At 32.1% G+C, this 14,361-nt stretch overlaps 1 protein-coding gene across 2 annotated transcripts in view; it reads right to left on the minus strand.

Annotated features, from left to right (window-relative positions):
* Positions 1 to 14,361, minus strand: part of CSMD3 (CUB and Sushi multiple domains 3) — a 1,079,985-nt gene that overhangs the window by 670,267 nt on the left and 395,357 nt on the right. The window contains exon 7 of one of the 2 annotated variants that reach the window (XM_030875634.2): positions 13,512 to 13,823. The exons of the other annotated variant lie outside the window; for it this stretch is intronic. Within the exon in view, the coding sequence (XP_030731494.2) occupies positions 13,512 to 13,823 (312 nt within the window). The remainder of the gene's footprint in view (positions 1 to 13,511; positions 13,824 to 14,361) is intronic. 2 annotated transcript variants of the gene reach the window in all.

A 14,361-nucleotide genomic window follows, 5' to 3' on the forward strand; every position in this document is an offset into this window, starting at 1 on the left:
TTTTTATGATTAGAATGACTCTCACTTTCACATGAATGCCTTAGAGAACGTGAAGATTAGGCAAAACTTCTCAAATGACCTCAAGAACAAAAATATACCTGCAAGTTTATAATGTTTTCTAATTCAAAATAAATGAGGTAATTTTATGTCACATATTTGTTTTATGCACAATGTCACAGATTACTTATCTACAATGTAATGCCTTCCAATACGAGACTAATTGGGAAAGAAGCCAACTGCTTGAATAAGAGTGACCACAGTTCATGAGTATCATGACTGACGGCAGTGGAATATATTCTTCCATTACAAATTTAAGAACACTGAATAATTTTAAATATAACATCCAGAAAATGTTATTACTTTAATAAGTAACAATATTCCTTCATCCTTCTGATTTCAGATTATTATATTTTATCCAAGTTTTTCATGAAGGCTTGGTATCACTACCTGGATTGTTTTAAATAAGCATAGATGGACTCTGACAGTGTATCTGATACAGGGTTATGCTGCTAAATTCATGGCTATTGAAGACAGCAAAGCACTCTCATCATAATCCATCTATGTTTTCCTCATAGCCCAACTATATTGTCCACACGCCTTTCCAGACCTATTCTCCTCCTTGTTCTTTGTACAGAGGTTGATCTGCGTAGGCTACATCCTGCTACACAAACTGTGGCATTACACTAGCAGCACTGGCATCACCTAGGAACTTGTTAGAAAAGCAAATTATCAAGCCCCATCCCAGACTTAATGAATTAAAAATTACAGTTTAACAAGACCACTACGTGATTCTTATGAACATTTAAGTTGAGATGCTCTAGACTCTATGAACAGACTCTCTGATCCTCTGGAGAATTCCAGCAGGAGGATGGAGGGAGGGAGGAAAGTAAGATTGGGATTATCCTGCAGGGTCCCTCTCATTATGTTGACTGGAAATGTGCCCTTAACTGAAGGCTACCAGTCCTTTCATGCCAGACATATACATTTCTCTCTGTCCAACATCTCTCCCCTCCCTTATCCCAGTTGGTTGGAAAGGTGACAGCCCAGCTGCTACTACCCTAGCTGCATGATCCCTTGTGGTTCCTTTACATCAGCTCATTTAGAAATAATCCCTATGTAAGTAAACCTTCCTTGAATTAGCCCATGTTCAACTGTTTCCCAAAGGACACTAATTGATATACCACTGGCACAAGAAAATCATTAGAAATTTGATTTTTCAGGTACTATATTAAACATCATCTCTTAAGTTGTCTATAATGACTCACATACTTAAACAGATAATATCTAAGTAGAAATAGGGATGGTTGTTGCTCATCATTCTACCATTGGTTGCTTACTTGTTTCCTAGGGAATATTTTGAAATCTAGATCACACATCTTATGTTCTTTTCTAGCAATTATCTCCTCAAGAAGCATAGGAATTCACAAGGAGAGAGGAGATAGTGAGTTGGCTGTCTTGAGGTTGGAGAGTAATTGAAACAAGGGTAAAACTGGCAAGGAAAAAAAAAATGTGGGACTAACAGAAACCCAAGATAAACTGGATGTTGCACATTATTTTAGTAACAACTTAAACATGAGATCTATATGAACAGAGCTAAATACAGCTGTATATATCAGTTGTTTCCATAATTCTCTATCAATATTGCATTAGACTATATATTTTATTTCTAAGGAAATAAGCTATGTAAGAAATTTAAAACTCTGTGCTGATCGTTTCCTTAATTTGTTCACCTATCTTTACCCAATAAAATTTTTATGTAACTATAGCATATTTTCTTCTTGTAAAGACTCAAGAAGGGGACAGTATCATTTATTGGTTGTGTGTCTAAAGCATAGGTACTCTGCCTACTGTCTTATTTAAACCACAAAATAGCCACTCAAAATGAGATTACTTCCCTCCTTTCTGTAGATTGCCCAATACATATATTACTAAAATATATTCACTCATTTGACTTTGAACTACACCCATTCTAGCAACTACACCACCACCTGACTATGAATAACAGCATGCCATATATTCAATCAGAACTCCCAAGTGTATGCCCTGGGAAACCACAAATAGATTGGATTAGTATACCCTATCCTCATTTTTTTTAATGCAATGCTAATAATAGATAAATTTAAGTAGTCAATAAGATCTGATTTTAAGCATGGTTTACTTTAGTATGGAGCAGAACCAGCTTCATTAACTGAATTTAATACTGAATACTGAATAACATTAATTGTTAACTGATAGTGCCAGACATAATCCCATGGCGTGAAGCTTCTTAAAGGCTTATTTTAAAAGTATAAACAGATGAATAAAAAGGTGTAGCAAAAGTCAACTGCTAGATGAAACTCAAATTACCATACAGTCTTTTTAGTAAATCAACTTTGGCTGCATTTCTTTCTAATAGTAAAGTTCAGGAGAGCTGATGATCACTGCCACCCCCCACCAACACCCTTCTCCGGATGTAAGCCAACTAAATGAAAATTTTCTAACTTCTCTGGACTCTGGATAAAATCAATTTAGAAATTTCTCACACTTTAATCTCATTTGGTATTATTAAGAAATGCCATTTGAAGACTATTTTAAACAACAAACAATCAAACATCAACACTAAAAAACAATAGTCCATGATTTAGAATACAAATGACGATTACATATGAAGAGAAAAATATACCGTATGATCTACCCAAACTTAACACCATGCTGCTCTGCCATATATGAAGGTTCTTCTCTTCCTAAAATTGTAAAGCTTAATTATGTGATTTCACTCCGTGCACAGCAGGGTAGCCATATGCTCTAGAAAACTACATGCAAGGGAAGCAGCTTGTTGCAAAAGTGGGTGAAAATACCCTGAAATAAGTCCGAACAAGATAAAAATGTCTCTAATATAGGACCATTTTTTCATTCTCCAAAAGGCAGAGGAGTCCACTTTGGCACCAGCTTTGAGCACAAATAGGAAGTCTAGCCCCTTCAAAATATTTTAACAAGTAAAAAAGATATTAAAAGTCACAAAGCTCACATTGTGATCATCTCATTCACAGGCAAAATAATTAGCTCTGATAACCATTTGGGGAAATCAGTTACACATAAAACCATTGCCATCTCTGTCCTTTAAAGTTAAGACTCCCCTTTTAAGCTCTACATATTATTATTATTTCCCCTTGTTTGCTCATTCTGTAAAAAATGAGAAATAATATGTTAATATAAAGAATAAGCTATCAAAATGTCTGATTAATGATTATTGGTGAGCATAACAGTGGGGTAGAAAATCTGAAAAAATACAATTTATGAAATAAGATCACTGTTACAAGATGATGGCTGCAGTTAATGCTAAAAGATATACGCTTCCTAAGATTTACTTAAAGGAAAACAAAAACACTGGGTCATCAGAAGTTGTTAAAATCTCTGCAAAGGAATAATTCAAAAGCACGCCTTAAGGAGTAGCACTAAATAAAACTGTTAAAATGATTATTTGCAGATACGTCATTTGTGAAAAAAATAATTTTCACTGCTTGATATTGTCATAAAGATCCTCAGGCATTTGGAGTATTTTTATCCAATACCTTTTAAGATTGCATAAATCTGTTACCGAGTACATTCTAACATACTATTTTTTCTCTTCTTTCTCCCTAAAAATAATGTATTCAATAAAATGTAAAAGAATTAGAAATATAAAAACATATTTACTGTTATGAATGTTTTCACAATTTCACAAATGTGATGAAATGTGAAAATGAAATATGAAGATGATATTCAATAAATAATTATGTATTTAAATCATAAATTGATACATTTCTGGACATGTATTTTTAAGTTGCTACAAATATCAACATTAACACAATTTTCCACAAAATAATATGATTAAGAAAAAAGTCAAGAGAACAGTGAAAAAAACAACAAAAAAGGACAAGATATTGATAAAGAACGCAATAATCAATATTTATATGTAGTACACCCATCTAAAGGTTAACAGTTCCCTATCTGTTAAATATGTGTTTACTTTAACAATGTCAAAGTTCTTACATAAAAGGCTAAGAGTTCATTTAATAAATGAAAGTATCTTACAAAAATCATATGTAATTAAATTTTAAAATGTCATAAATTTTCTATTCTGTTATTATGCTAAACATGCATGAAAATCAATACATCAGTTACTCTCATAAAGGACATGGGAATTCAAGCAGGCAAGTGTAATTTCGTCATTTATATAAAATAGAAGATAATGCTTATTTATTCAATCATGAAAATTTTTGATTTGGCAATCAATTTTTTATCCTTATTTTCATTATGTTTTGTTCCTGTCTATCAGACTTTCAAAGATTTGAAACATGGTAAATAAAGGGAAAGTAAAACCTTGTTTTTTCTGTTATTCAATAACACACTTTAAAAATATCATTTTAAGGTGTAGATTTAGGGTAAAAATTAAAAGTAATATATGAGTTAAAATCTGACTTGGGAATGCTTTTATCATTTATTCATACATTCATTGATTTTTTTCCAGTAAAATCATAACTAATGTAATCTGCTCAGTCGTTCCTAAGGGTTGACAGAATTAATTACTGTCATTAAGGTTGATCTGGAAAATCCATCTGCCCTAAAATATCCTTTCCACTCATTAATTTCCCACCATTAGAGTCATTCTTACAGAATTAAAGTTTAGCTTTTACTATATTATCTGAGATAGTTTATCAACATTGTGATTCTTCTAGTGGAGAACAAGATCTCATGGAGAATGGATGGAGATCAGGTACTGTTTGGTATGTACTGCTCTCTCTCCATAATAATCCTCATGTAAGTTTTTGCTATTCAGTATATCAGCAGAACCTGCAGTCTGTTAGAAATGCAGAATTTCAGATCTCATCCCAATCCCATCAAGTCACAACCTGAATCTGAGTAAGACTGCAAGGTGATTGTGTTTACACTGAAGTTTGAGAAGCATAGTCTAAGACTTAGACTCTAAAATCTCTATCAATCATTAATTGCACCTCCGTATACATTACTAATTTGTCTGCCTGTTCCTACCTACTTAAAATTTATGTAATTTCTTGCTAAAATGATATCTTATAAAAAGTTACATTAGATAATATAGAGCCTACCTACCAATGGCTTCCTGTCTCATTTACATTAAAATAAAACTCTTTACCTAGGCCTCAGAGCCTATATGGTCTAGTTCCTGCCTGTTTCCCACCTGATCTGCACTTTCTTTCTTGTCCACTGAACTCCAAGCACCTCAGGCTTTCTTTTTTGCAAGAAAAACTCAAGCTCTTTCTAGCTAGTTGTTTTCTCTGACATCTCTGCTACCATCAGGTAATTATTCGTTTATTTGCTTGTCCTTTTCTTCCTATTTGAATATAAACTCAAAAAGCAGTGTTCATTTTGTTCAATGTTGTATAATAAGGAACTAGAAGAAAATATGACCTGCAAGCAGTCAGTGAACTTTTGTTGAAGAAAGAAACAAATAAAGACAGCAATAAGGAAGGAAAGAAGTAAGGAAGAGAAGGAGAGGAAGGAAGAAAGGAAGGATGGATGGATAAAAAGAAGGAAAGGAGGAGGAAGGGAAGGAGAAATAAAAAGGAGAAAAGAAACAGAATGAAAGAAAGAAAAGGAAAAATAGAGACAGAAAAAAATAAAGAAAAGAAAGGAAAGGAAGAAAGGAGGGAGGAGAGGGGAGGGGACAGAAAGGAAGAGGAGGGGAGGAGAGGGAAGGGAAGGAAAGGGGATGGAGGGAGGGAGGGAAGGAAGGAAAGTCTTGAAGAAAATAACTCTGTAGTTTTGTACACTACCTAAAAGGCAATCTAGAGTTGGATCCTCAAATGGAGAGCTTTTGGAATTTAAGGCAAATGTGTGGCAATGGTCCTGTGAAAAATGTTTATGTGTCTAAGTTTCCATTTACTGGGATAAGGAGAGTGACAATCTAACTTTTTTGATGGTAGTGTCAGCCACTTCTATGGTTGTTTTAACACTAGCTTTACAATGAGATAACCATAAAGATAAGTCCACGTCAATTCAAACATCAAGAGAAAATAGATGATGATGATAAATACATTAATTAATATACAAGATCTCTGGATAGATTCATATACACTTTGGATTATAAGGGACAGTGACAGTCATATAATTTCAACACTCTTTGATGTTTAATGCTTTCTAAATACCCAATTTGTCCATCAAGCTATGCTTGAATACCTTATTAGTGATTTAGGAATTTACTGTTTTCTGAAGCACACATTCTATATTTGAACAAAATTCAAGGCTAGAAAGGTCTTCTCTATTATATATTTTGTACCTTCCTGTGTTTTCATACACTAAGTTCTACAACCTATGGCAGAACAGGTTTGGTCTCTCCTACATATAACATATTACATCACATGTTTAAAGACAGCTATAACTCATCCTCACTCACATATCATGCTGCAGCAATTCTTTCTCTTAGAATTGACCAATAATTTTTCTCTATTATCTTATCTCTACAAATTTTCCTTTGAAAATAGAGACCATATCTTAAATTTCTTTTGAATTTATCATACGTTTAAGCACAGAGATAATATGTTCAATAAATCCTGATACCTGATGGACATATATCTGTATCCACAAAGACTTAAGTAACCACCCATAAACTAACTTCCTCACTGTGATATTGCTTATGAAGATTAATAAAAAATGTTTCAATTTACAAATTTATACTCTATAAAGTATTAACAGAAATTTTGAAAACAGTACTAGTTGCTTGCAAATTGTTGAAAAGATTTAAAATATATAGCTACATGTGGCCAAATAGCCTATTAATGACAGGCACATACTAGGCACCCAAGAACTGCTACTTCCACACAATAGAGTTTTTGTCATATTATGGTCCAGTGTTTTAAACAAAATTTTTACATATCACTTCTGAAATACTGACTTTTGAAATAAACTGTAGTTAGTGTAGATGTAAGTCTGATAGTATATTGTTTTCCCTTTTTTGTTGGGCAATCTAAAAGTTCAGATGAGGGCTTCCCTGGTGGCGCAGTGGTTGAGAGTCCGCCTGCCGATGCAGGGGACACGGGTTCGTGCCCCGGTCTGGTAAGATCCCACATGCCACGGAGCGGCTGGGCCCGTGAGCCATGGCCGCTGAGCCTGCGCGTCCGGAGCCTGTGCTCCGCAACGGGAGAGACCACAGCAGTGAGAGGCCCGCGTACCAGAAAAAAAAAAAGAAAAAAAAAAAGTTCAGATGAGCTTACTTGAAAAACTATTGCTTCAGATAAAATTTTTAAAAATTCCTGCTTTTGTCTGAATTAAAATTGCTGACCTAAAATGAATAATTTATGCTGAATTAACTACTCTTACCTTAAAGCTGAAAACAATAAAAAGTTCTACTTGCAAACTGGTAAATTAAAACAGGTTTTCTTTTATGCTGCCATTATGGGGGGGCTCTACATCATATTCAATTTCAGTTAAACATAATTTCATGTTACTTTATAAACTAAGCTAAAACCCTGCTTGATCCTATTAATATGATCATTAGCTATTAAACATACTATGGAAGAATTGACTACACTATGTCAAAACAAGTAGCGGCAATGACTATAAATGCTTATGACACATATTTGACTCCACAAGATGATACAGTCATCTAAATTTCTGCTAAGAAGAACAATAAAAGAGATCTTATAATTATTATAATTGTATATGGGAACTTTTCCAGAAGAATATATTCACATTTTTACATGAAAATAGCAACTACCATGGCTGCTCATTAACAGCTGACAGAACTTGTCTACATATTGAAAAAAAAGAAATACCATTCCACCACAATATATAAGAAAAACAATGTTTAAAAAACTTACCTAGAGTAAAACACATTTTAATGACTATTGTTTTAATAGTATAACCTCTTAGTATAATAGTATAAACCTCTTGAGGAAGAAAACCCAACTATGGTTGTCATCTATATTACTTTAACCTTAATATCACCTAATAAAAGGATTTGCATTAGGCCCTTTTGAACCATGAGTAAATGGAAGGATGAATGAATACTAGTTTAGCAATATGAAGACTGGGTTTTCATATGGGCTCTTCCAGACCACAATTTCCTGTATAAAAATAATGCTGTTGTAGTAGATGATCTGAAAGTGACCATTTAAAAAGATATAATCCTAGAAATTCAGGACTCTTTACTTATAATTTTGTAATAATATTACATATGTCCCGCTATTATAAGTCAACTTTGAATTGAAATCTCTTAGGGCTATAATAATAAACTATGGGGTTTAGAGATTGCTGAAAAAGGTATTTTAGGTAAATATTAAGAAATAATTTCAAAAAGAAATCATAAAGCAATAAACTATTCTGATAAAATTTAAAATATCATTAGATATTATGTTATCTAATTTAAACATCTGTATAATCAATAAGCTAAAAATATCAATTGTTTTTAGGTTTATTTATATGACTGTAAATACTCCTTTAAGCAAAGTTGAACACTTTATTTATTTTGGTATAGGTTCATCATATTTCTATTCAGCACTATCTACTCAAAGCATTTTTTATACATCTTAGCAATATAAACACAATTTAATAGTTTGAAACTTTTGTTCATCTCTCAATAATTTGTACAAATATCTTCTGTGCAGCCTTCCTTGACTTCTACACTTAGAGGTAGTCAGTCCCTCTCCTTTCTTCAATAACATTTCGAAACAACTGCTATGGCAGTGTTTCTCGTAATAAGCTTGTAATTACTCTTTTTTTTTAAGTTATATAGACTACATCATAGCACAGCCTGCTTTGTTCATTTTTATATCTCTACTATACAGCACAATATCATGTACATAGCAAGAGTTAAAACGTATTTGGTGAATAATAAAAATAATAACAATTACTACTTGTTAAACATAAGCCAGCAACTGTGCTAAATTTTTTTCACATAACTACCTATGAGGTAGGTATTCTCAGTTACTAAGAAATTGCAGGTTTGAGAGTTGAAGTTATTGCTCAAGATCATATAGTTAATAAGGGACAGAGTATAAACTCAGCCTAGCTCTCTGACCTCAAAACTAACCAGCAACGGTGGACAATTTGGTTTTTCCTTTCCATTGGGAGAAAATACTTGAAATTTTTTGTCATTTGTACCTAATACTGTGTTTAATCCTCACTATAACCCTAATGTAATACTGTGATACTATTTTACTGATAGGGAAATTCAACCCTAATAGTTCACATTACCTGCAAAGAGTCTCACACATAGCAGGTGACAAAAGTGGACTAAAACCCAGTCAATAAAGCTGAATTTTCATTTTGAAGTCTAGTGGGCACTAATAAAGGAAACTGTAGTGTTAATACACTGTTTTTAAAGAAGAGCTAAGTCAACATTATTTATCAGTATTTTTCTCTTTTACTTGTTTATATTTCAACGTTAAAGAACCTTTTTAAATGGAGAAAAACAGAAAGGGTTTTCTTTTACTAAGAACAAATAGAAAGTGAAAAAAAACTTTTAAGAGGATAACTTAAGTTGAATTACTGATGTTTTAACTATAGTACTATAGGAAAAATTAATTGGAACAGTACCCTCTTGGGATTGAAAATGTCTTTGATAAATATTCCAAGTTTTTTTTCAAATTATTTATTAATTGTGCAGATTTTATAATTAACTAGTGATTTAAGGTTTAATTAATCATAAATTAATACATAGATTTTTGAATCTACACACTCACAAGTACCAAATACTATGAACAATTTCAGTGTCTTTGTTTTCTTTGTTTTCATAGTGGTAATAGTGTAAACTGTAAGCACTTTACCTCAAGTTACTGAGAATAGACAAATTAGGAATTAGTAATGATCAAAAGACATCATAAAAATGAAAGTTTCATAAATGAAACTTTCAAAAAATGAAAGTTTAATTGCAGTGTGAATAGAGAAACATGATGAAAAATGCCAAATTATCACAGTACAAAACTGTACACACTTGTAGACATAAAAACAAACCTATGCTATTACAATCTCTATCGTATATATGCTTTAGATGGTAATTAATTTCAGTAAAATAATATCCATTGTATTAAATTAATATTTATTCATATGAAATTTACTGAATTTATAGCTTATGTTCATTTATAAATTTTCTTTGATTTTATAAATGTGAAAAGGGCGTAAGCAAGGCATTTATATCTAGTTTTATTTTGTGAATTTTAAAGTGGTAATATAATAAAAAAGCAATATTTTATTTTAAGTACATGAGAATACTTTTGCCTTTCAAAGTAATTAAAAACACTGCTTTCTATAACTGTAACAAAATAGCTATCTTTAATACTGAAATATATGGATACTTGATTATATTGAAGAATATAATTTTAAGCCTTTAAGTCATTTGAGTGAATACTCTAGCTGGTTAAACTGTAAACATTTATTCATCAATTTACTAAATATTATCTAAATATGTCTATGGGTCAGAAGTTGTTCTAGGCACTGGGAATGCAGCCTGAACAAGACCCATCCACTCCTTACCTTACAGAACTTAAAGTCGCTAGTTACAACAATTTAAGCTAAATCTTGGAAAGAGAATTAGAATGATTTGGTTGAAAGGAAGAAAGAATAGCTTATGGGAGTGGCTTGAGGTAAAAAAGAACATGGTATGTTTGACAAACTAAAAGAAATTCTTTTTGGCCAAAAAAATAAAGAATGACTGTGAGAGAGACGAATTTGGAGATATAGGCAAAAAGCCAGATCACAGAGGTTCCCATGGGTCATCATCAAGTCTCGGCTTTTTTCCCAAGATCACTGGAAAAACAGTGGAAGCTTTAAAGCAGTGGAGTGAAGTGACTAGATTTTCATTTTTAAAAGGTAATTCTGACTACATTGTGCAGAATGGAATAGACAAACAAGAATTATTTTTTCTCTAAAATATCTAGAAAAATTAAGCAAGTTAGTTTTGTATTATTTTTACTGACTCATCTAAAATGTCAATTAAAAGACTCACTGCCTACATGCATCCTGTAACTCCTTTAGTGCTCTGCTCAGCCATGAGCTTTACAAAATCTTCCTTGTCCCACCAGGATGGATTTCTCTATGTTCTCCACTCTATCTCACTCTCTCGAAAGAAGGGACCATGTAATATTTATCCTTATTTCGCACAGAACAGAGCTCAGTGGGCATTTCAGACATGCTGGCTGAACTGAAATTATTCTTAAAAAGAATACTGTTTTCATGTCAGCCAATCCTAATTTAGAAATTTGGTCCTGCTTAAAGTCTTTGAGGACTGTTTTATATCTGAAAATATAGCTGTATATTGAGGTTTTTAAAAAGCATAATAGATATAGGATAACAGGTTTCCTTTACTTCTAACATTGACAATTTTTTTTCCCCAAATGTTAATAGTTTGTGTGTCAAATATAATAGGTAATGAGCCAACTAAAATCACTGAAATAGCAGGTTACTGAAGAAGAGTCAGAAGGACCAATTTTAATTAAAATAAAGATTTGATGAAAGTATAATAATTTAAGTCACTAAAAAAATGATGAATATAACATTCAAAATGTTTTATGTAAACATAATTTAAACATCAATGATTAAAAATATTTATGACCAAGGTAGATGGCAGCATTGAATGAATATCATATCCATAAACACTATTTTAGAAAGAATATATGTGAAACAGGTCTAAATGTTCTGAATGCTGTAAAACAGCACTGGGAGATTATGACAACACTTGAGAAAATTTGAGCACTGATTTGGAATTTACCAAGGATGTAATCTTGATGCTTAATTGAAATTTAGCTGAATGTACTTCAAATTTTAGATTAATTTTCAAATCACATTATTTAATCTAAAAATTGACAACTACTTATTCCTTTTTCAATCTGAATTATTTATTCAAGTTCTACAAAATATTTAATTTGTAGCATCAGAGTTTCTCAAATCACTTGATGGCAAACTTTGGCTGAAGCGGCATTTGTATCATTAGTTGATAAATAATAAACTTATGTCCGAAAATTACCTGCCTCTTTTTCAGCGGGTAATAGAATGAATACAGGAAAGTTTGTTAATGTTAATTAGCTCATGCAAATTTCTGAAGAGAGTGAGAATACTAAATTGAAGGGCTTTTTTCTTAATCGATATTTCATTAATATTTACACATTTTTTGTTTCCCAGTAATAAGAAAATCTACTTGATTAAGCAAATCATAAATTTGATAATGATCCCTATATTCACATGAGTGGAAATATTCATGGTAGGAGAGTGAATAGAGAACCAAGATGATATCATTTTAATCCTTTAAAGGAGACTATCACATGCTAAAAATTCATTTTATTTTTTATTTTTTTTGGCCATGCCACGCGGCTTGCAGGATCTCAGTTCCCCGACCAGGGATTGAACCCATGACCCCTGCAGTGGAAGCACGGAGCCCTAACCACTGGACCACCAGGGAATTCCCAAGAATTCATTTTAGAAAGCTTCTTATTAAAGAGAATCAAAGTAAGTACTTTCAGTATGAATTCTGATGGAAATGAGCTCCTGAGATATTTCTGTATGATTTTCAATCAATTTATGTAAAGATGTCATGATTTTTCTCCTTAGTGTGTACTAAGCATTTGAATGGTTTTCTATTACTTATATTTGGAGAATATATGATTATGAGTTGGAAATAGAGCTGGAGTAGATATTTTGTTCTCCAAATATTAATGTGCAATTAATTAATATTCCCACTGATGCATATATCAATATATATTTGTTAGTTTTTGATACTACACTATTTTTTTCCTAAACTGTTCAATGAAACCTGCTACCAAGAAACAGAAAATTGCTACACTTCCTAATTTTGTAAAACATAGGCTTATATTAATTGATTAGAAAATTACCAATATATGATTTGGCTCTGTGGTATTTTTATCTCTAAAAATTAAAGTAGGAAGTTAAGCAATATTAAATTTGGAGTCATAATATCAATGAATACCTGTTACCTTTTCAAAATGAGAAATCTGTTCTCAGTGCAATCATATGGGTCAGGCAATAGGTAATTCAGAAACAGTAGAATAAGCTATATAAAATAATCACCAGACATAATGTTTTCTTTTTTCCCAATCAAATTATCTATTTTCTCAATAAAAAATTAACATTTGTGTAAAAAATTTTTCATGCAAATATGAAAATTACTACATAGGATAAATCATCAATCAGTAAATATGTGCACTTATTAATAGAAAAATGGCTTTTTTATTTTCATGTTATCTCAATACCATAAGTGGTATATAATAAGCAATGGGTATTTAGTACTTATTTTTACTATCTTTTATGCATTATTTTCTTTCTATTTTTACTCCCTCCTCCCTCCAACATTTGCACTGCATTTTGATTTGTTTTTTTTTCTAATTTTTGTACTTTCAAATTATTCAGGTTCTGACTGTTACTGTCTATATTTTTCAGCTACTTTGAACTCTTTCTTTCACTTCCTACATCTTGGCTCTGTTTGAGCTCATTCTCTAATTAGAATCATTACCAAAATATAGCTTTGGCTGTAACTAAATGGGCACAAGTAAAATAACATCCAATACCTCTATGAGTAACAACTGCAAGCTCTTTAGTTCTTTCTATCTGTTCAGCATTTCTTGGTCTTCTCCTTGTACTTTGTATATCTGCTTGATGAGGAGAGAGCTCGTCCATGGATGTGTTGGGGTCCAGACCTGAATTTCTGATATTCTTTACTTGCACTCGCTGTTCCTCGGAAAGTCTATGGATGGTGACAGCTGTAACACTGGATACAGTAACATCTGCAGATGTGCTAGCAACAGCAATAGCACCAGTGGTAGTCCTGTTATGCTCCTCTAACTCACCAGTGGAGGTAGTGTGGGTCAATGGAGAAGAACCTGTGGGACACAGTAGCACTAGATGCTAACTTTTTCTTTTAAATTTTGTTTTTTTTTCTGATAAGTTTAATAAATTATATTCCCTCTATCATCTTAAGTATTATCAAACATGAAAAGGCAAAACACAAACACACCACTAAAATGTGAAGTAACCAGATCTGATGTTTGGTCTATATCAATCAACCTATGAATGGATATTATACACAAATATACCACATTTTAATTGTAACACATTAGGGAGAAAAAGGTGAAACAGTAAACCCTTTACATGGCCCTGAATCAATCTTATTCATTATTTATCTACAGATGTTTTTTAGCAACAAATGCCTGGCAAGTGACAAGTTTTGACAGAATGGGTAACTATGTAACCACACTTTTCTCAGAAGTATGCTTTGAATAGTCTGTGCCATATCACTTCATGATTTCTGGGAAAAATATCAAATTTTTCTATTTTAAGACAAAAAAGTGAAGAAAGGAGAATTTAAAAATCAAAGCCAAATTGAAAACAAAATGATTTTAAAAAATGAAGCTCTGAAAA

Source organism: Globicephala melas, chromosome 17 (assembly GCF_963455315.2).
Source record: "Globicephala melas chromosome 17, mGloMel1.2, whole genome shotgun sequence".
Lineage (NCBI taxonomy): Eukaryota > Metazoa > Chordata > Mammalia > Artiodactyla > Delphinidae > Globicephala > Globicephala melas.